This window comes from Octopus bimaculoides, chromosome 9 (assembly GCF_046866305.1).
Source record: "Octopus bimaculoides isolate indiv1 chromosome 9, ASM4686630v1, whole genome shotgun sequence".
Lineage (NCBI taxonomy): Eukaryota > Metazoa > Mollusca > Cephalopoda > Octopoda > Octopodidae > Octopus > Octopus bimaculoides.
The window spans coordinates 42,067,848-42,092,604 of NC_142936.1; the positions used below are offsets into that span (position 1 = coordinate 42,067,848).

At 37.6% G+C, this 24,757-nt stretch overlaps 2 protein-coding genes across 3 annotated transcripts in view; one reads left to right on the forward strand and one right to left on the reverse strand.

Annotated features, from left to right (window-relative positions):
• Window positions 1-18,413, forward strand: part of LOC106872550 (uncharacterized) — a 24,271-nt gene extending 5,858 nt beyond the window's left edge. The window contains exons 3-4 of the mRNA XM_052970655.2: window positions 1-183; window positions 14,788-18,413. The exon at window positions 1-183 is cut by the window's left edge and continues 1,843 nt beyond it. Of these exons, the coding sequence (XP_052826615.2) occupies window positions 1-183; window positions 14,788-15,009 (405 nt within the window). The 3' untranslated portion in view covers window positions 15,010-18,413. The remainder of the gene's footprint in view (window positions 184-14,787) is intronic.
• Window positions 18,414-22,475: 4,062 nt separating this feature from the next.
• LOC106872555 (tRNA:m(4)X modification enzyme TRM13 homolog) overlaps window positions 22,476-24,757 on the reverse strand; it is a 51,081-nt gene continuing 48,799 nt past the window's right edge. For both annotated transcript variants that reach the window (XR_016243120.1, XM_014919582.3), the window contains 2 exons: window positions 24,290-24,431; window positions 22,476-23,010 (listed from right to left, as the gene is read on the reverse strand). Coding sequence is in view for 1 of the 2 variants with exons in the window: in XM_014919582.3 (XP_014775068.2) it covers window positions 22,836-23,010; window positions 24,290-24,431 (317 nt within the window). In the remaining variant the exon portion in view is untranslated. The remainder of the gene's footprint in view (window positions 23,011-24,289; window positions 24,432-24,757) is intronic.

The window sequence follows — 24,757 nt, forward strand, 5'->3', positions numbered from 1 at the left end:
GGTGTAGATGTGACATCTGGAGTAGTTTGTAAGGAAGTTGGACTTCCGTTACGATATGTACTGACCAACCATACAATGGGACAGACCAAAAAAACTGAACTAGACAAGAATTCTATTGCAAACGACATGGAATCTCGTGAGAAAGACATTTCTCATGCATTGAAGTGGATTCAACAAGAAATGGTGAGTAAGATGGATAAATTAACCAATTTAGCAATCAGATTTTTCTGTCAAACGTTATACATATTCCCTGACATACTTTTGAATTAATCATAAATTATCTCCTACCTTTGGGATTTCAATGATGTGGTTGTTTATGATTTGAATGATATTGTCAGGTAGGTGTGAGAGACCAGATCTGGTCAGTTTTATTTGAACATAAAATAGTTTGAATGCTAAAGATCAGTTTGAATGCTAAAGGGTTAGGCAACTCTCTTATGTTATGAGTTCTTTACATGGTTTTGTATTGGCATAGAATTGTTAGGGTACCAGACAATCATCATCATCATCATCATTCCAACCGCCACCACTACCATCATCATCATCATCATCATCATCATTGTCATCATCATCATCATTGTCATCATCATCATCCTTCCCATCATCACTTGTTTAACCAGCCTCTCACATCTACCTTACAATGTGGTTCTAAAAATAATCAGCCATATCCAGCCCAAGCATTCTACCTGCTTTATGTTTGTATTGGCCAGATCCAACCTCTCACGCCTATCCTACAATGTCATTCTAAAAATAAAACAATTACATCATCAAAATCTTGAAGCTGCTAGATAATAAATGCATGACTAATTCAAGACAATGTCAATAAATAAGCATTCTATTTGATAAAGTATCTGAATGCTAAAGGGTTAACCTTCATTTTTCCACACTTGCATGGTGCAGGTAAAATTTAGTAATGTAGATTTTTCTACAAACTGGATGCCTTTCCTGTCAACAATCTTCACTTGTTTCCAAGCAAGGTAGAAAAATATTTCATCATAGTTGGATGTATTTTTTTTTTTTTTGTCTTTTGTTTTTCCAGAAGATTATAAATTCATGACACCGCTTGCCTGACAGTAACATTTGTTTACAATGAACATCATTGTCATATATCGTCAAGACAAGAAGACACAAACACATTCACATGCATGCATATATATTTATGGAGTAATGTGGATAAACTAACTAACTAACTATGCTTATATGTACATATCATCATAATCATCATCATTGTTTAACATCTGCTTTCCATGCTGGCATGGGTTGGAAGGTTTGGTTTGCCAGTCCTCAGTCAAACCATCCAACTCATGCCAGCATGGAAAGTGGACATTAAATGATGATGATGATGATATTTACATATATACATAGTTAGTTAGTTCATCCACATTACTCCATAAGAAGCATAAGGCCAATTTCCTGGTTTATCTGGCATATATATCACTCTCTAGATGGGACGACAGTCCATCGCAGGATTACTCACTTTTACCAGCTTGAGTGAACTGAAGCAATATGAAATGAAGTGTTTTACATGCTTAAATGTCAATATATATATGTGGGAATGCTTAAAAGTTCCTGGCATTGAGTAAAAGAAAATATAAGAAGATCAGTTAATTATGATTTTATTCAACATATTCTCCTCTCAGATTCACACACTTATTGCAGCAGTCCTTCAATTTTTCTAACCCTGTAAAAAAACTCAGGTTAGGCCTCCAGCCAGGCCTTTAGCAATACACTTAAAGTCAGGAACTTTTTAGCATCCCCTCATATATATATAAGGTGTCGTGTAGTAGGACTGAACCCGGAACCATGTGGTTGGGAAGCAAGCTTCTTACTACACAGCCACAGTGGCTTAGACAAGGTGACTGGCTGAGTCCTTGATTTTTGCAGGTGCTCCAGGACTTGTGAGATTGATGTGGTTCAGATTTACTTTGAACGTGAGGAGGGCTTGCATGAAGTGGTTAGTGAAATTGTCAGGTCAGTGAGGAGGAAGAGGAGGAGGAGGAGGGGGAGAAGTGGAGGTGAAGGAGGGATAAATGTGTTAAGTGGCTGAAGGTGGAGGTGATAATTTACTAATTAGTCCAAAAGAACAGAAGCTGTTGTAATAGCCAAATGCATAACAATATTATAAATGTTGACCTTGAACATTGTGAATCACAAATGCTTACCTTACTTAGATTTGCATAATTAAATGTGAGAAAAGATGGTGAACTAGGAAAGTCAGTTAGCATGTAAGACTAAGTGCTTAGTGGTATTTCTCCCAACTCTTCACATTTGAAGTTGAAAACCGACTGGGGTCAACTTTGCCTTTCATCCAGAGGTGATACTCAGTATGTACATACTGAGTGATTTTTCTGTCAATTATGGGTGAAATGGTGCAGTGAGAAGGGAAAGAGAAGATGGGTAGATGAGAGCATGTAGAATAGGTGCAACGGATCAGAGAGGAGATGATGGCAAGATGTGTGGGTATAAAATAGGCAATAGGCATCATCATCGTTGTCATCATCATCATCATCATCATCATCACCATCATCATCATGTAATGTCCATGGGTTGACAGGATCCAATGGATCCAAAAACAACATTGTTTTTCATTGACTGCTTTGGCACGGTTTCTACAGCAAGATGCCCTTCCAAATACCAACCACTTTCTCTAGTGTGCACTGAATGCATTTTTTCATGCCACCAGTGTTATTGAAGTTACCATGCACCTCGCAAAGACCTCAAACCCTGAGAGAGGTAGTGGGAGTCAGCTTTATGTCGGTGGATAAGGGGTTAAAGCAGTGATTCCCAACTTTGGACATATTCCCTCACTGGTGGGACCTGAGAAAATTGTTGTGGGACATGGGATCCCCATTAAAAATTTTTTTTTTTTAGTGTAACATAGAATTGTGAAAATCTTTTTCCATAGCAAACATACTACACCTATACTCAGCCTAGCCAAGTCAATTTCTCCAGCTAAGCACTATTCTAATGCTCTAGTGCAGACATTTCTTTAACCCTTTAGTGTTTAAACTGGCCATATCTGGCCCAAATATTGTACATGTTTTATGTTGAAACTGGCCAGATCCAACCTCTCACACTTACCCTACGATGTGATTCTAAAAATAAACAGTCACATATTCAAAATCTTGAAGTTACAAGATACTCCATGATTAATTTTTTAAAATGTGAACAAGTACTATGTTTGATGAATTAATCTGAATGCTAAAGGGTTAAGGAAAGAATATAATTATAAAAAATCAATACTCAGTACTTAATAAAAACAGTTACCGGTAGACTTTTTGTATTAAATAATTGTGAAAAAATATTGGTTTCAGATTTTGGCACAAAGCCAACAGTTTTCGAGGATGAGCCAAATTCATTAAATCGACCCCCCCCCCCCCCCCCCCCGTGATCACCACGTACTTATTTCATCAACCCCAAAAGGTTGAAAGGCAAAGTTGAACTCAGAACATGAAGACAGACGAAATACTGCTAAACGTTTTCCCCATTGTGCTAACAATTCTGTCAGCTTGCCACATAAATTTGTTTTCTTTTTTTTGTCAAACCACCAGTGGAAAGCTATTGTGGGGCCTGGGACAAAATAGGTTGAGAAACACCAGGCTAAAGTATAAGAGATGATGTGTCTATATCATTATATATAAATATATATATATATATATATATATATATATATATATACTACTACTACTTGTACTCCGTTGGTTACAATGACAAGGGTTCCAGTTGATCCAATCAACAGAACAGCCTGCTCGTGAAATTAATGGGTATGTGGCTGAGCATTCCACACACATGTGTACCCTTAATATAGTTCTCAGGGAGATTCAGCATCACACAGAATGTGACAAAGCTGGCCCTTTTAAAATACAAGTACTACTCATTTTTGCCAGCTGAGTGGACTAGAATAATGTGAAAATGTCTTGCTCAAGGACACAATGCGTTGTTGGGAACTGAACTCACATACCCTAACCACTAAGCCATGCACCTTCACGCACACACATATGTATGTATTCTTTTATTCTTTTACTCTTTTACTTGTTTCAGTCATTTGACTGCGGCCATGCTGGAGCACCGCCTTTTAGTCGAATCAAATCGACCCCAGGACTTATTCTTTGTAAGCCTAGTACTTATTCTATCGGTTCTTTTTGCCGAACCGCTAAGTTACGGAGACCTAAGCACTCCAGCATCGGTTGTCAAGCGATGTTGGGGGGACAAACACAGATACACAACATATACACACATACACATATATATATACATATATACGACGGGCTTCTTTCAGTTTCCGTCTACCAAATCCACTCACAAGGCTTTGGTCGGCCCGAGGCTATAGTAGAAGGCACTTGCCCAAGGTGCCACGCAGTGGGACTGAACCCGGAACCATGTGGTTGGTAAGCAAGCTACTTACCACACAGCCACTCCTACGTGTATATACACATAATACACATATACATACATATACATATATATATATAATTTACATGCGTATAATAAGGGATGACCACTAAGTGGACATCCAATATGCTAGAAAGAGGTCATCAACGACCCGACCACAAAGAAAAATATTCTCCAGAAAAAAAAAAATTATATATATATATATATATATATATATATATATATATATACACACACATACATGCATACATATGTATACATGTGTACACAGATGTATATATATCTAAGTGTGTGTGCTTGTTTGTGTTCTTCCTCATATCACCACTATTTGACAACTGGTGTTGGTTTATTTGCAACTTAGCAGATCAGTAAGAGAGATCGATAGAATAAGTACCAGGCTTAACAAAATAAGTACTGAGGTCAATTCATTTGGCTAAAAAGCCCTGAAGGCTGTGGGCCAGCATGGCCACAGTCCAGTGACTGAAACAAGAACAAAGATAGCAGATTTTTTTATTGTTTCTCTTTAAAATGACCATTAGTCACCAGTGTTTGCTTCACTAACTTCATGAAGGACAGGCTATGGCTTGATAACTAGCCTGGCTTCTTGTGTCTTGCTTTTTGATTGGATTAAAGGCTGAGTGACCTCCAGACAGAGTTCTAGCTGTCTGTCTGGTTGTCAGAATGTTAGTCTGCATGAATGTGTGTATGTGTGTGTGCATGTGTGTGTATGTGTGTGTGTGTTGTGTGTGTGTGTCTGCGTTTGTGTGGTGTGAAAAAGACAGATTATGTTAAGAGGTCAGTAAGTCTGACCCACTTTGTCAATATATTTTGTTAATATAATTAAAAACTACTTCACAGAGATTAGACCACCACCATCACCTCCTCCTTCTCTCCTCTTCCCCTTCTTTTCTTCCTCCTCCTTTTCTGCCTCTTCTTTCTCCACTTCTGCCTCCCCCTCCTCCTCCCCCCCTCCTCCCCCCTCTTCATCCTCATCCTCCTCTTCATCCTCATCCTCCTCTTCTTTTTCGTCCTCCTCTTCCTCCTCCCTCTCTCTACTTCCTCTTCTTCCTCTTGCTCCTCCTCCCCCTTTCTCTACTTCTTCTTTGCAGATTAGACCACCGCCATTACCTCCTCCTTCCATCCTCTTCCCCATCTCTTCTACCTCCACCTTTTCTACCTCTTCCTTCTCAACTTCTGCCTCCCCCTCTTCCTCCCCATTTTCCTCCTCCTCTTCATCATCATCTTCTTCCTCCTCCTCTTCCTTTTCGTCCTCCTCCTCCTCTTCCTTTTCGTCCTCCTCCTCCTCTTCCTTTTCGTCCTCCTCCTCCTCTTCCTTTTCGTCGTCGTCCTCCCTCTCTCTGCTTCCTCTTCTTCCTCCTCCCCCTTTCTCTATTTCTTCTTCTTCCTTGCAGATTAGACCACAACCATTACCTCCTCCTCCTCTCCCTAACCCCTTCTCTTCTACCTCCACATTTTCTACCTCTTCTTTCTCCTCTTCTGCCTCCCCCTCTTCCTCCCCCCTTCCTCCCCATCTTCCTCCTCCTCTTCATCGTAATCCTCCTCCTCCTCCTCCCTCTCTTTCTCTACTTCCTCTTATTCCTCCTCTTCTTGCTCTACTTCCTCCTTTTCCCTTTCCTCTTCCTCCTTCCCCCTTTCCCTACTTCTTCCTCTTCCTCCTCCACTTTTTCTACTAGTCTGGGGGGGATTAGGTAGCCAGATGTTAAGGGTGATGTGGTCGCAGAAATTATCTAACAGCCATGACTGAGTTCTCCTGCTTGTGTGGTATGGTGTAGAGTCCTGTTGCCAGACATCAAGTCTTCCAGCAGCCACCCTCTTGACCCAGGGCAGTACTTCTCTAGGCACTTGATGTAGGCCTCTGTGTTGAATCTGAGACCATGTGGGAAGATAAATGGAGGCATAATGTCGCCATCACAAGTAGTCACTCCCAAACACCATGATGTTGACTGTATGTTTGATTTTTATTACTTTCGGTAAATGTCCTCAGATTGACACCCAGGCGTTCTGAAATGTTCATATTGGAGCTTCCGGCATGAATGCCAAGCAGCACAGCATATTGTTTCCAAATTTCTGTCAGAGTGAATTATGTCGTGGAGTTGTTTTTCTCTCAGATGGTACCTAATTGACCCTACTATATTGTGTAGCTGAAAAAATCAAAAACAAACAATGCACAAGCACAAAATTAAAAATATAAAATAGCGACAGTTTACCCATCACACCACGTCTGGCTGTACAGCCTTTTTGCTTGTTCGTTTATTCACCGTTTCATTTTCCTGTCTTGTTTTCCGTCCGCCACTACCCTCCACGAAAATAATTTAATTTGTGTTCGTGGGAAGAACCATTTCAACGATGCGTACTGCCCTAATTCTTCGAAACGCTGGTGTTTTAATGGTGGCAGCTGATGAAGGAGATATTTCTATGTGGCTTGCTTGTTTGTTGTACTTTGTTTATCGTTTTGTCCATGTTCTTTTGCCACGTCATGTACCCAGTTATGTATCTATATGTACATGTAGATGAAGGTATGTACATACATGTACATATATATGCATAAACTCATATCATCATCATCATCATCATCATCGTTTAACGTCCGCTTTCCATGCTAGCATGGGTTGGACGATTTGACTGAGGACTGGTGAAACCGTATGGCAACGTTTGTATATATATATATATATATATATATATATATATATATATATATATATATATATATATACATATATACAAATATATATGTATACACACACATGTTTGATCTGGTGCCATGTAAAAAGCACTTGTGCTGGTGTCACATAAAAAGCACCTAGCACACTCTGTAAAGTGGTTGGTGTTAAGAAGGGCATCCAACCATAGAAACCATGCTAAAACAAACAAATGGAGCCTGGTGCAGCTCACTGATTTGCCAGTTTCTATCAGACTATCCAACCCATGCCAGCAAGGAAAACCGATGTTAAATGATGATGATGATAATGATGATATATGTATGTAAATCTGCGCATACTGATTTCAGAATAGATACATCATGTCTCTGTATGTTGTGAAAGTCACTAAAAGAGTTGGTGTCAAGAAGAACATGCAGCTGTAAAGAATTGCATAAAAAAAGTCCCAGCCACCCCATGCCAGCATGGAAAAGCAAACATAAAAGCGATGATGATGATCATCATCCACATCATTGTTTAACGTCCGCCTTCCATGCTAGCATGGGTTGCATGGTTCATGAGTACATATATATATGTGTATTTATGTGAGTGTATACGTGTGTGTGTGTGTGTGTGTGTGTGTGTGTGAGTGAGTGTTTGTAAGGCATTTCACTGCTTGATTTTATTCATTGATTCTTTGTAACCTGTGTTTTTGATCCATTTCCCTACTTTGTGGAGGGCTGTGGCTTAGCGGTTAGGGTGTTGGACTCATGATCAGAAGATTGTGGTTTCAATTCCTGCACTGAGTGACATGTGTTCTTGATCAAAACACTTCATTTCACATTGCTCCAGTTCACTCAGCTGGCAAAAATGATTACTCCTGTGATGGACTTGACAGACCAGCATCCCATCCAGGTGGGGAATTTATATGCCGCAGAAACCAGGAAACCCACCCTTATGAGTCAGCATGACTCAAAAAAGGTAACCTTACTTAGAAAGTACTTCCCTGCATTTCATTACTCTTCAGTTAATTTTTAGTCTTCGTTACCATCATCATCATCATCATCATCATCATCACCACCACCACCACCAGCCTCACAACCTCTCTGCTTCCACCATCGTTGGCTTCCCTGACACTGTTACCACCTCCTACTGGCTTTCATGACTGGATTCCTCGACCAAATCTCAATGAAATTGCAGCAATTGCTGAACATCAGCGCCGTGTCAGTGAACAATTTGGTAGGGAAGACACGAATGTTGACACAGAACAACACATGTGATGTTGTGGCAATGATTATGGCAGTGACTGGTAGGATGAAGAAGAGAGATCGAATCCCCTACTGACATCACTTGCTCCATTGCTTCCGGTCCTGACACGTAACCATCAGTCCTCCACTGGTTACAAAAGGGTTAACATTCTCCTCATCATCGTAATCAGCGTCTGTTGTTTTCACTGCTGTCTTCAACACCATCATCACCATCATCACCATTGTCAGCATCATCGTTGTTACCCACCCACCTGCCCACACCACTACTATAGCAATCACCTCCAACGCCGCCGCCACCACCACCATCGCTGCCGCGACCACCACCACCACCACCAAACCACCACCACCACCACCACTACCACCACCACCACCACCACCACTACTACTACTACTACTACTACTACAGCTCAAAAACTATTATCACCATGACAATCACTGCTATCACCACCACCACCACCACCACTTTTACCATCACTAACAAGTACAATGAAAGTAACAGCAACAGTAATAAGAATGATTAATGGTTTATTTTTCTGGAGATATGAAACCCAGTATGTGTCCAGTACAGCAGCAATGTATGTATAAGTTAAGTAGGCTGTGTGTGTGTGTGTGTGTGTGTGACTGCGTGCATGCTTGTGTGTGTGTGCGTGTGTGTATTTAGATATATGTATGTATATATATATATATATATATATATATATGCATACGTACATATATATATATATATATATATATATATATATATATACACACATACACACACAAGCACACACGTGTGTGTGTGTGTGTATACAAACACACATATGTATGTATGTACACAAATATATGTGTATTTATATATTTGTGCGTGTGTGTATGTGTGTGTGTGTGTGTGTGTATACACAAACACGCACACACGTGCGCACAATCTACACCGTCGTCTTGATAATAGATGATAGATAAAATTCAAGCTAACTGTTGTGTGAAAGTAGAACACCCCTATTTGGTTGGCTCCTAATGGACTGTGCCACAATATAAATGGACATGCGCAGAGAGTGTGGGGAGAGAGTCGGTGAGCTGTGTAAAGCCGAGAGTTGCATATTGTTGAGTGCAATTACAAGTATTGTGTATCTTGAGTAAAACGATTTGCGAGGATATTATTTATTATCCCGTCACATCATATGTCGAACATACGATACAACAGTGATGACAAGGATTCAAACAATATCATCACTGATACAACAGTGGCGTCGAGGTTTCAGTGTGGACAGTTTCTACTGTATATATATATATCCAAAATTTAAATTTAAAAGAGAGTTTTGACGCTGATATCCATTATTATTGAAATTTATTCCTATGTCAACATTTCTGTATAAGGCTATATTTAACTGTCAAATTCAAGTCAAACATATAATTTACATTACACATCTTCAGGGAAAAAGGTAAAGAACAAAAAGTAAACACCAAAAACATCGTCTCTAAGTCCAGTTCATATTCAAATTTCTCCTTAAATAACTCGTTAAATAAATTCCTCCTTAGATAAATGAACTGGACTTAGAGACGATGTTTTTGGTGTTTACTTTTTGTTCTTTACCTTTTTTCCCTGAAGATGTGTAAGGTAAATTATATGTTTGACTTGAATTTGACAGTTAAATATATCCTTATACAGAAATGTTGACATAGGAATAAATCTCAATAATAATGGATATCAGTGTCAAAACTCTCTTTTAAATTTAAATTTTGGATATATAACCAAGGAGAACGATCCTTAAGGAGTCTACTTTAGACTCTTGCGGAGAAATCTCTTGCTATATTGGTAGCGATTACATGTTTTTCTCATCATCAACACATTGTGGAGATATCATCATATGAACAAATATATATATATATATATATATATATATATATATATATATATATATATATATATAAGGAAAACAACAGAGTATGTGTGGACTTCTCAACAGGTCTTAATGATTGTTAAAAAAAATTTCAATTACCTGCTTCCAAGGCCAGAAGAAATATTTGCTAAGAGCAATGGTGGGAAAATTTTTTCCAAACTGGATTTGTCAGAGGCCTACCTCCAATTACTGGTAGATGAGGAATGTGTTAAAGTATTAACAATTAATACTCATAAAGGTCTGTACCATTTCAAAAGACTGCCATTTGGAGTTAAGGTCACACTAGCAATATTTCAGCAAGTGATGGACACTACGCTACCAGGCTGTGAGTTTGCAGTCCCATTCTTGGATGACATATTGATCAAAAGTGAATCGTGAGACCAGCATATTGAACGTATAAAAAATGTTTTTAAAAGAATAAGTGACTATGGATTTAAAGTAAGTGAAAATAAATGGGATTTTTTTTAACAAAAATAAAGTACTTGGGACAGGTGATCAATGAGAACAGACAAAAATTGGACCCTTCTAGGGTTGACACAATAAAAAATATGCCTGCTCTCACTAAGAAAACAACATCACAAGCATTTTTAGGTGTAGTAAGTTATTACCAGCTGTACATACCTAAAATGTATGAGCTAAGAGCTCCGTTGAATAATTTGCTAAAGAAGGACTCGAAATGGGACTGGACAAAGGAATGTCAGAAAGCATTCGAGGAATTAAAAAAGAGGTTAACATCAGAGTTATCATTAACTCATTTCGACCCAAACCTGAAAATAATTGTGTCATTGGATGCCAGTGAATATGGTATAGGAGCTGTGATATTGCGTAAATTTAATGATGGTAAAATCAAAGCTGTTGCACATGCATCAAGAGTCCTCCTAGTAACAGGAAAAAACTACAGCCAGATCTAAAAGGAGACATTATCATTAATTTTTGCAGTAAAGAAATTCCATAAATTTTTACACAGTAGGAAGCTTACACTGCAGACTGATCACCAACCGTTACTGTCTATTCTCACTTCAAAAAAGGGTATCCCCACACATTCAGTAAACCATTTACAGTGCTGGGGACTACCCTGTTGAACTATGATTTTCAGATGGAGTTTTTGCCATCAAAGGATATGAGACATGCAGACAGGTTGTCTTGGCTAATTCTAATTCCAAAATATAAGGAACCTTTTGAAAACATGGTGATTGCATCGTTAAAACTAGAAATGGAACTGAAGAACATTTTGTGCAATGTAGTACGTAATTTGCTGGTAACACTAGAAGAAATTAAATTAAAATTGGAAAAAGATATGTTCATAAACAAGATTTTTAAAATGTTGTTGGAAAGTAAGACGAAAGATAATATAAATGAGCAGAACGCAAGTTCAAGATATTATTCAGTATGTGATGATGTAGTATCATATGCACAAAGGGAGGTAATACCTGAAGCACTGCAAAAGAGAATATTGAAAGACTTCCATGTAGGACATCCGGGGATTGCCCAGATGAAAAGCCTCATGAGGAGTTGCGTGCATTGGCTGAATATGGACAAACAAATTGAGAGACTGGTAAAACAATGTAGGGGATGCGCTATGGCAGGAAAGGCACCCCCATTGCAGATACAACCGTGGCAAAAACGGATTCAGCATGGTCTAGACAGCATTTGGATTTTGCAGGACCAATAAATGACTCTTATCATATCATCGTGGTGGATAGCTGTCTAAAATGGCCTGAAGTGTGTAATTGTTCAAGGCCAACCACAAATGTGACTATTGACTTCTTGGAAAAATTGTTACAATCGTGTCAGATAATGGCACACAATTCACAATGAAGGAGTTTGAAAAATTCTGTAAGTCAGTCTAGATGAAGCATGTGTTAACCATCCAAAGTCAAATGGATTAGTGGAAAGATTCGTCAACACATTCAAGAGAGCCTTAAGAGAGACCAGAAGGGAAGCTTTTAAAGATAGAAATATGACAAAGTTCTTACAGGTGTACCGAATAACACTGAATCCAAATACAGAGTCGGGTAGGTCACCTGCAGATTTGAAGTTCTCCAGAAAGATTTGTTCTGTGTTTGACAAATTGCTGCCAAGTAGGAAAGGGAAAATTCAAAATTCGGGAAGTAGAATGAAATTTTTTAACACAGGTGATGAAGTGTATTTTAAAATGTATAAAAATGGAAAACAGGACTGGGAACAAGGTAATATAACTGGACGTCTAGGTAATGTGATGTACGTGATAAAAGGACCAAAATATGAACATAAAAGGCATTTTAACCAATTAGAGACAAGCGAGAATCCTTAGATTCAGTTTCGAATCTAAGGTTGGAGAAAGGAAGTGTTGTTTTTACACACACCAAACAATTTTAAACTCATTTTTCTCATACTACATGAAATATTTCATTAATTATAATATACTTAATTGTATCCTACATTCATTAATTTCATGTTTCAGTAACAATGTCACTATGTATGAAACTTACAACTACTGATGTAGGTATGACAAGAAAGAGATGAAACTCCATGGGATTGTCCAGTGTCAAGAGGTTATGATGGCAGAGTTTGTTTTGGTTCTTCAGATATCAGAGGCCACCAACACATCACAGGTGATTAAGCAGACATTTCAAAAACACAGGAAGTTGGTAAAATAAAGTAATGACTACAGAAAGTTCTTTCAAGGTTATGTGATTGATGAAAAAAAGAAAGATATTTGACTTTTATCACACAAGTGAGCTAAAGACTTAAAAAACGTTGTTGAAAAGGTGCCAATTTTGAAAAATGTACTCAGTGGAAGTGGTCACTCCCCTTGTTTTGCTATTAACTATGCCACTGATGCAGTGAGGAGTAAGACATGGAGATTCTTAACATGGACTTAATCCTTTAACATTAGGATTATTCAGTCAAATGTATTGCTTATTTACTTACATTGTTTTGAATTAATCATGCATTATCTTATAGCTTCAAGATTTCAATGCTGTGATTGTTCATTTTTAAGAAATGACATTGTAGGATAGGTGTCAGAGGCTACATCTAGCCAGTTTGAACTTAAAACAGGTAGAATATTTTGGCTGGATATGGCTTGTTTAAATACTAAAGAATTAATGCTAACTTATAGAGAGGATTACAACTACATATTAAAGTACAGTACTCTTTCAACTTAGATGTGTTTAAAAAAGTAAATAAAAATGAAAGGGGGGAAATAACAAGGGGGGGGGGTAAATAAGTCAACTATTAAACAGCATAGAGCTGGGCTATAGCCACTAAAAAGTGAAGGAAAGTCTTTTCTTTGAAACAGAATTTCTCCATATGAATTTGTGTAAATATGACACAAATAAATTGTCCAACGTTCCAAATTGTCGCCATAATTTTCTTTTCACCCGCATCCACATATTCTCTATATCTTGCGTGTGGATGTCCCCATTTGTGGGATCCACTAAGTTCTCATGGTGCACAATCCCTTTGTGAGTGTAGATGCTGCCATTTAGGCTTCATTTTTATTTACTTTCTTAAACACCCTAAACTGAAAGATTACCGAAAGTACAATGAATGCAAAAGCAATAGAGATGGTAGAGATGGTAGTGAGGTTGAGGTGATAGAACCTGTAACAGGGAGTCAAACGACTGTTGGTTGAGTTGGAGGATGTAAAGGGCTATAAGAATGAAGAAAGAAGGGAGATGCAGATGGATAGGAGGAGATGCAACTAACCAATGTCATGGTCTAATTTCAGAGAGCTGAGAATAAATTAAGTGGATAGTGTAACACATGAAAAAGACATGAATAAATGACAAGACTCGATGGAAGGGAGTAGAGAAGTTTGTGGAACTGAAACAGAGGTGGGAACTACAAGGGGTGAGATTGTGCTTAAATCAGTGCTCCAGGTGTGATATGCAGAGCTGTGGTGGAACCCAGAAAGAAAGTGGAGTTTAGAAATAGCTTGCGGCTGTAATACAAGTTACAGATAAAAGGTTTATAGTCATGTAGATAAAGAAGACTATAGAATGTATAAGAAATACAATATCTGAAGGACCAGAGTTTGGATTTGAATATACATGGTAACCCAAGAGGCTAAAACGCACACACACACACACACACACATTCTGTGTGTGTGTGTGTGTGCAAGCAATGAAAATGGTGGTAGTGGTGGGAGGAAGGAAATATGAGGTTCATGTACGATGGTAGAAAACAAAGTTATAGGCTTCTTTCAGTTTCCATCTGTCAAATCCACTCTCAAGGCTTTGGTTGGCCTGTGACTATAGTAGTAGAAGATACTTGACCAAGGCTCTGTGGAGGACTGAGCCTGAAACCCTATAGCTTGGAAGCAAACATTTAAACCACTCAGCCATCTGTGAATGCAGACATTACCTATGTCTGCATACGCAGATATATTACACACACACATATGCACACACACACACACATACGTGCACATACACACACTCTCTTTCACACACACACACACATACATACATGCACATATACATACACACTTACATATATGCACATGCACACATATACATGCCCACATTTGTACATATATACAAATACATATTTAGATAGTATATATTTATCTGTATTATATCTATACTTTCCTCTTCTTTGCAGCTTCTGATGAAAGAACAAGACAAACTATTGATTCGAAAATTTATTCATCTGCGAAACATCATCCAAAAATTGAAATGCACAATGGAGAAACCATTTTCAACCTCTGACATCAATGATGTTGTTTCCTTTGAGAACTTGAGTTCTTCTTTATCACAAATCTCTCTGCAAGAAGATATATTTGATGATGTGGCTTTCCAGGTTATGGATGACCTTCAAGAGTGAACAATGTCACATGCAACATTTCCATATACAAGCAATGTTAGAGTTCTACAGACACCAAACTGGAAGAGAGAGAGGAATTTGACAGATATGGTGATGGTACAATGGAAATATTCCAATCTGGTAATGTCTGACTCTGATTATAGACAGTGGCCATACTGGAGTACTGCCATCAGGAATTAATTGTAGATTTTGGCTAAGTTGAACTTTATAGTGTAAAAGGATAAAATTTGCATGGAACATTCTCACAAAATATTTTGTTTTGATGCAACAATTTATCAAGAATCCCTTGGCAATATACACACTCCCCCACCACACACACACACAAACACACAAGCTTCTGCATAGGTTTCTCATCTATTAAATTTCCCTCACCGCACCATGGTAGAAGGCATTTACCAAAGTACCAAACAAGGAATCAAACCTGGATTAACATCACTGTGCAGCAAACATTTTACCTGTATAACCATTCCTACACCCATGGACCCAGGGACAGGAGGTGCAAGGGGTGCAAGTGCACCTCCTAAAATTTTTGTTGGGTGCAAAATTTAAATTTGTACCCCTTTTAACTCTTGTCAGGTTTATAAAGCAGTGCATAAAAATTGATTTGTAAGATGTCTCTTAGAGTTAGTTTTCTTCTCAAAGAACAAAGAACAAAAAGAAATTTTTTTAAAATGTAATAAGACTTTGTAAGAATTTTGGACATGGGTTTGCACCCACTAAACAAATTTCGTTCCCAAGCCAGTACCTACATCCACATATATGTGTGTGTGTAAGAAGTAAAAGGGATTAATAAATACAGACAGATATCTATAAAGCATTCAGTGTTAAACAAATTTGGTTGACTATACCTAACAATCAGATACTAATTAGTGCAAGTAAAATTAACATCCAAGATAATTTCAAGAAATTCGAAGAATGAGACTTCACTGGTATTTAATACCTTTTACTGTATCTAAATATGCTGGCACCATAGAAACAATCATTGGTAATGTATGGTGTAATCACCAATTAAAGATGTGATTTTCTCCATTCTTATTCTTGTTATATGTATATACGAGGGGATGCTGAAAAGTTCGTGGCTTTGGGTAAAAGAAATACAGGAGGATCAGTTAATTATGATTATATCTAACATATCCCCCTCTCAGATTTACACACTTATTGCAGTAGTCCTTCAGTTTTTTTAAACCCTGTAAAAGAACTTGGAAGGTTTGGCCTCAAACCAAGCCTTTCACGATACCCTTAAAGCCAGGATCTTTTCAGCACCCCCTCGCATATATCATCATTTTACACCCCTTTCTCCATGCTTGAATGGATTGGATGGGTCCTTTTCAATTTAGCACCTCATCACTTGCTCGAGCTCTTTGTCATCTTCTTTGTAAGGGTCATTCTCTTGAGATTAACTTTCACCTGTTCTTTCCGTGTCGTTCTTGGTCTTCCCACTACATTACACCATGATACTCCTTATACAATAACATGTCTGTACCAGCTCAGTCTTTTCTCTTGGTCATCTGATTTCTCTTATACTCAGTTTTTTTTCTCTCTGCTTCTTTCTTCTTGATCAATCATATACTTCTTACTTTGGCATATGTCACCATATTTAATGCCCATGTTTTGTTCACTTGTGACATTTCAGTCTGTACACAGGCATCTGCTAGCAGAAACAATAATTTCCTGAACTTTTTCCTCTCAGCTTTTAGTCGGGTTACAATGCCTTCCAAACAACCTCTTTCATTGTAATAAAGTCACTTCAGTAACGAACCCTATCATTTACATCTAAAGGTCCTTCTAAATATTTACAAGAATTTATTATAACAAGTGCTTTTATTGCTAACAACTCTTGTGCATCTGCTTCAAAATCCTTCTTCCCTCTCAGCTTATATGTGATCCCACTGTATCTCATGTAAGTAAGTAAAATCCCTAGTTACTGACTGGAAGGGGAAGCTGTCTTTTCAACCAATATGCTGCTGGATAATGGATTCTGATGATGATGTTATTCCACACTTTCTAATTCATGGCACTGGCCTTAACATGCTCAAGGTCGAGGTATTGTGACTTCAGATCTTCTTCAATTTGTTTCGCCCATGTCTTCTTGGTGTACAGTGCTGGATTCTCCAGAGCAAAGATCACTGCCACCACAAAAGTTGGTGAGGTAATCTTCCCAAGGCTCATCCTGCAGATGTGGCTGAACAACAGTTTACATAGATTATGCCATATGGCATTCTTTCCTTTTCTACTTATCAAGAATGACCATTTCCCAGATGGTAACAGAATCTTGACATCTTTTCTGTCATCTAAAACTTTTATTTTTGTTAAATTTGCTTCAAGATATCTTGATTATAAGTTTTGAATCAACATTAGGAATTTCTCTAATTCTTCAACAGATTCAACGCTATCTAAACTGAAGCAAACCAAAGAACTTAATATATCAACTGGGTGGCAACTTCTTTTTTCTGTAGTTTACACACAAATAATAAAACTGAGAATTCTGACACAATCTATTACTGAAAGGTTCATCAAGCAGTCTTAACAGATTAGTCTTAGCACCACTAATGAGTTAATAGATTGGAGATAACACTATTAATGTCTATACTGAAGTATATCTTATCTGATCAGTCTTAACACCACTAATATCTTACCTGATCAGTCATAACACCACCATCATAACTGACCAGTCATAGTACAACTAATGTCATAACAGATCAACACCAATATATCAATATTAATAGCAGCATTTTGTCTGTCCTGAGTTCAAATTCTGCTGAGGTCGACTTTGTTTTTCATCTTTTCAGGGTTAATAAAATAAATACCAGCTGAAAACTGGGGTCCACATGTAATCAACTAACCCCCTCCCCCCGAAATTGCTGGCTTTGTGCCAAAATTTGAAGCCAATATTAATGTCTTAACTAATCACTTACATCACCCCAGTGCTTAAACTGTACTGCTGTTTTAACTGATCATAGCCCACCATTGTCTTAATTGATCAGTTATTGTAGCACCAATGTCTTAACTGTTATGATGTTTTTACAAATATTTATAGTACTATCAAATGTCCTAACTGATTAGCACATCCTTATTGTGTCTATTGTTATACACTGTCCCAAGAACATTAGTAATTTTGTTAAACAAAGTGAATCAGCTTTAATTGAACCGCTACTTTGGTTCATTAGGTTTCATTATCTCGTAACTCGACAATACTCACCATTAAGTGTGTATAAACATTTTATTAGTGGCATGCAGAACAACTTCCTGTTTTATTTTTCTTGATAATGGGAATTTTTAACCAACAAACAAACCAATAAATAAACAAAAAGAAATAATAAATAGTACTCTATAATATTTTGATTTGAAATACCAAATAACCGATCCAAAATTTTATTTGAATTAAAAACTACTTTTTTATCATTCCACATGTTTATGTTTTTTTTATGGTATCACTGGTTAAAAATATATGTACAGTAATCCCTCGGCACCTCGCAGTTCACCGATCACAGTTTATTATTTAAGTTTATGTCAATTCCTCTGTGATGTTGTTTTGCAATTATAATAAAATAAATATATACAAGAGTCAAGACTATTGATAAGGTTGCAAGACGCAACGAAAATTTTAGGAAAATAAAAAGAAAAATAAGTGGAAATTTTACCAGTGAGTGTGTTAAATTTTAAGGCACATTAAAAAAATGACTCTCCCCAGACACAACAGAATATGCTTCAACACACGAAATCACATTAAAAAATCTTGGCAACCAAATCCAAAAACGAAATATATACAAATTATAAAAATAATAAAAAAATATACAGTGCTGTTTCTACTTTGTGGATTTTCACCCATTGTGGCGGGGTTATGGAATATTCAAGGGATTACTATATTTGTATTTTGCTTGTTTTACTGTTTTATATCTATAAGCTCCAAAGACATTTTGAGATGAGTTTAATAGGGTAGTTGCTGGTGGAAACAATGAATCAGCCAGAGGTGTTGGTTGACCATATGAATGTTGTGGGAGGAAGCAATGAGATTGGTGGCTGTGGAAGGAAGGAAAGATCCAGCTTGTGTCACAAATAGCTTCTGTCAACCCAGTCCAGCTCCCAACCTTCACATAACAGAAATGTTCTTTAGTAATGAGAGAAGGGGCAAAGGCAGATGGGGGCTCATCATTCCTGGCCAACTGCTCACCTAGGATAAGGAAAACTCTGACTTTAAACCTCTACTACTTTGCAGCTACACTCAGCTAAGGGAAAAGCTATGAGGGTTGACCCAGAGAAGCAATCCAGAGCTGGAGTCCCTAAAGTGGACAATGATGAGGACTTCGCCAATCTATTGGTTGGCGCCTCCAACAGCCGGAGAGGCCACCATTCATAATGATCTTCATACCAGTTAAGCCTGACATCCAAGGTCAAGAGATTGGAACTGCTTCTGTTCTAAGGTTTTCCCTCTATAGTATTTTCATGCACACATCTGTTGACTTCCTTGGACTTGAGAAACTGCCACTATTATTATTATTATCCATATTTCCATATCAATATGACTAATTCAGATGTTTTCCTATTGTTTGAATACTTGTTTTGATACTTGTATGATCCCTTCCTACAGCTAACCTCAACTGTGAAATCCTGATTAGCTCAGTTTGGACACATCTTTAGCACATTGTAGCTGCTATTTATGGTCAACATTACTGCCAGTTCATTCAAGTGGTGATGACATGGAATATTAACATTCACATATATGTGAGTGTGTGTGTGTGTGTGTGTGTGTGTATAAACATACATACATAATATGGATCTGCACAATTTCTATCAAATTCCCTCATGAGGCATTAATTGTCCAGGGATTCTAGTAAAGGCCAACCAAGGTGCCATGCAGTGGGTCTGAAACCACACAGCTATACCTGCACTTATGTATTGGCATTAGGAAGGACATCCAGCCATAGAAAGCATGCTACAACAGACAATTGGAGTCTGGACACCTCCAATCCAATTAGCCAAGTCATGCCAGCATGGAAAACAGATGTTAAATGATGATGATGATGATATATACATATATATACATACACACACACACACACATAAACACATTTCTTTCTATATATGTAGGTATGTATATGTATAAAGGCACAAATATGGCTATAATTATCTGTGTGGTGAGGAAGCTTGCACCTTAACTATGTAGTCTAAGGTTCAATCTGAAAAGACTTCACAAATTATTTATTCAGAGTTTCATGTAACCAATCATCAAACAGTCATGAGTATTTAGAAAACAACGCAATGGTTTATAAGTATTTGTCTTTTGCACAATTTTTACCTCCAAAGCGTTGTAGTGGTTTGAAGCTATGGTAGAAGACCCTTACCTGAAGTACTGCTAAGCGCGATCAAACCAGGAACCAGCTCATTATAAAGCAAAGTTCTTAACCATACAGCCATGCTTATACCATCTGTGAAATATACCATAAGTCAAAATTTTGTACTTTTGCTGATGACTTTTGGCAACTTGTACCATCATGTCTATCATTAATTTGATACAACTTGTCCAACCGTTGCTGAATTGTTTCATTCTTTACTTTTATATAAAATAAACAAACATTAATTGTGTATTCTTTATTTTCATATATAACATATAAACATTAATTATTTATGCTTTATTTTACAGCTTTAATAAAGAGTGGTGAAAAAAAATTGCAAAGCTATTTTATGCTATCTATGAAAAAAAAAAGGACTGAGTGCAAGTGCAGCAGCAAAAGAAATTGTTGATGTGGAAGGTCCAGAAAGTGTTAATGAATGTGTAGCACAAAACTGATTCAGATACTTCAAGGAAGGTGATACCAGCTTTGTAGACAAACCAAAGTCAGGGAGACTTTGTGGAAGATGATGCCTTGCTTGAAATGGCTGAACAACAGCCAAGCACAAGCATTTGTACCTTGTCAGCAGAGTTTTTCCCTTCACAAAGCATCATCAATTGGCATTTTCATTCGCTTGGCCTCGTGAACAGATGCTGTTGAGAAGTTCCTCATAAACTGCCCAGTGACTAGGCTCAATAACATGTGAACATTTGTAAACAACTGCTGGCAGACCCTCAAGATGCCCATTTTTGATGTTGAATTGTAACTAGGGATGAAAAATAGATCTATTTTCTTAATCCTAATAAAAGAAATCAGTGGTTTCTTTCTAACTAGGCTTCAGAACCTGTTATCAAACAAGATTAGTTTGAACAGAAGGTCATGTTGAATGTTTGATAAAATTTTGAGTGGGTGTTGCACTTCAAGCTAGTCCCAGATGGTCATGCTGTGAATACTAACCTTTAGGCTCAACAACTGGGATGAGTATATGATGCTTTGAAAGTCTGTTACCCAGCATTGGTCAATCAAAGACACACCCTCCTACAGCATGACAATGTCCCTGCACACACTGCCAATGTGACCAAGTGCAAACTTGAGGTACTTGAGAGGCTAGAAGTGCTGCCTTACCCTGTCTACAGTCCAGTACTTGCACCATCAGAGTACCATATTTTCTGAGCCATGGCTCATTTCCTGCACAGGCAGAGGTTCAAAAATGCGGAGATTGAAAAGAGGTGCAGGGAGTTTTTTTGCCTCTAAACCAGCCAAATGGTATAAGTGTGGAATTGAGCTCTGGCACAATGATAGTAACAGACAATAGCATATAATGGGGGTATATTTTGATGAATAAACGCCTTTCAAGCATAATTTGTTTGAAATATTAATCAAAGCAAAGGTAGCAAGCTGGCAGAAACATTAGCACAGGGGTTTTCAAACTGTGGTCTGCAGACCACAGGGGGTCCGCAAGGACAAGACAGGGGGTCCATAGACAGCAAATGCTTTTTATGGGCAATTTGATTTTATATATGTTTTATAATCGAAATCTTTTAATTGACAATAAACCTATTTGTTAAATACTGTTAAATAAATAAATGTAAAAATATATGTTATTTTAAGTAAATATTTATGTATAAATAGGTAAAGCCTGAAATATAAAGGGGTCCGCAAGTCAAAAAGTTTGAAAACCCCTGCATTAGCATGCCAGGCAAACTGCTTAGTGGTATTTTGTCCTTCTTTACATTCTGAGTTTAAATGTCACCGTGGTTGACTTTGCCTTTCATTCTTTTGGGGTCGATAAAATAGGTACCAGCTGAGCACTGAGGTCAATGTAATCGACTTAACTCATCTCCTGAAATTGCTGGCCTTGTGTCAAAATTTGAAACCAATATCAATTACAGCTTGAAATACAGAAAAACTTTTGACTCAGCTTTGTATAATATCTATGTCTGAGGGTTTGTAAATTCTGTCTGTATGTACAATCCCCTGAAATAGTTGACATATTTGTGTGTAACCATTAAATATTTACCACTTCAAAGGCTGGAAACATTTGAGTTAGTGGCTCTGAATTGTAAACCATGAAGACTCCAGAAATTAAAAGAAAGAAAAGTCAACAAAGGAACAAAGAACAACAGAGAAATTGTATTGGGTTAGGTTAGGTTTTAATTTGAGCTCTTTTAATTCTTCTCCCTTTGAACAAAGAATCGTAGCAATTTTTTTTTCCCCCCTTTTTTTAATAATAAAATAAAAACTGAAAAACAATAAAATTTCCATCAAACCTCTTTGGAGATGATATTTTCAGTAAAGCTATGTGGCCTCAATTATTCAAAGGAGAAAAAAAGAAAAAATAACAGAGAGTAAATAAAAGAAAATGAAATGAAACAAAAAGTGTTCCATTTGAAGCAGCGAAGATGAAGTTGATTGCGAAAATGTCAAAAGTGCAGTATGTGTGGACTGATAATTCCCAGTAGCTTCAATTATAGGCAATTTCCTTGAGAAAGGGTGCTACTGCTTGCTTTTAGCAAGAAGAACAATGTTTTCAGGTGTCATCGTGGCGTCAATGTATTCCTTCATTTTCACATCTAAATTCTTCTCCTTCAGATAAAGTAATCTTCCATAGTCAATAAGTTGTTTGCATTTCTGGCCAATTAACTCTCGTTGTTCTATTGGAATATTGAAGCTGTTGATGATTAAATAGAAACACATACAAATATGAGAGGGTGTGTGATAGAGGGGGAGGGAGGGAGAGAGTGAGTGAAAGAAAGAGGGAGAGTGAGAGGATAAATGGGTGAGGAGCAGGGGAATATAAGAAGGGGGAAAACGGATGAGTGACAGAGAGAGAGAGAGAGAATGAAAGTTAAGAGACAAGGAGAGTGAGAGGATGAATGGGTGAGGGACAAAGGAATATAAGAGAGGGGGAAGAGGATGTGTGACAGTGACAGAAAAAGAGTGTGAAAGAAAGAGGGAGGGAGGGAAAGGATAAAGGGTGAGGGACAGGGGACATGAGAGAGAGAGAAAGAAGATGAATGACAATGAGAAAGAGGGAGAGAAATTGTGTGTGTGAGGGAAGGAAGAGCAACAGAGAGATAGAGAGAGACAGACAGACAGAAAGAGAGAGAGACAGGTAGACAGAAAGAGAGAGAGAGAGACAGGTAGACAGACAGACAGAGATACTAACTTTATTACCATATTTTCCTCTCTGTTCTATATATGCACAATCACTATTTCCTGTATCGTTTTATTCTTGAGACAAAATGATTTGATAAATTAGCTGGTGGATTATCAACACACAGATTGTGAGTTTTAATCCAGTGCAGATGTATCTGTCTACCTGAACTGACACTTTATTATTCAACAGTCACCCAGTCCACCTAAGTACCAGAAATAGGTACTCAATCACCAAGGAATGTTATCTATAACAGATCAACATTCTAAATTGTCTCAGTTCATCTAACTGTCAGAAATAGATACCAGATAATATGGGAATGTTACCTGTGACAGACCAACATGATATACTGTGTCAGTTCAACTAACTGTTAGCAACAGGTAACAGAGAGTGTTGTCTGTCACACAAAGGGGTGCTGAAAAGTTCCTGGCTTTGGGTAAAAGAATATACAGAAGGATCAGTTATATTATGAGTTTATTCAATATATTCCTCTCTCAGACTCATACACTTATTGTAGTGGTCCTTCCATTTTGCTAAGCCCTGTAAAAGAACTCAGAAGGTTGAGCTTCCAACCAGGTCTTTTGTGATACCCTTAAAGCTAGGAACTTTTCGGTACCACTTGTGAAATTATCCCTCATCCACATCATACCTTGAACCTGGAGCTATACTCTGGCTTTTAAAGGCTTATTCGACTAAAGAACCTTTACATACTCTGTTTTTCTCTCTTCCATATCCATTCCCACATACACTCAAATTTAGACACACACACACAGTGCAGTAGAAAATAACCTACTTTGCTCTGACATCAACCTCAGCCACACTGTGTTCTTCTTTTTCTTCCTCTTCTATCTTCAACCTCTTTGACATTTTCGGATCTGTGTCATTTGGTTCCATGTTGTCTAAGGTTTCCTTTAGACATACATGTTCATCTTCATCTGAAACATTGAAGTTCAAGGAATGAACATGGCATATTTATCACACAAAGACTCAATAGCAATGTGGTTCACATGCTAAACAACTCAGCACAAACAGATAACTTCACATCTTACTAAATCTATTCAGTCATGTCTCTAATACAGGCATCTAGTCTAACTTTTCTTGCTAGAATTTGTCTCTAATGTGCCAAATTAGATCTGGCAATCAAGTGATATAAAATCAACAAGGCCGGGTTTGCTTCAGGGAATTTGTCAAGAGCATTCTTTTCTATGGAGCCAAAACCTAGGCTAGTGATTCTAAACCAGTGTCCAAATGACACTTGGGG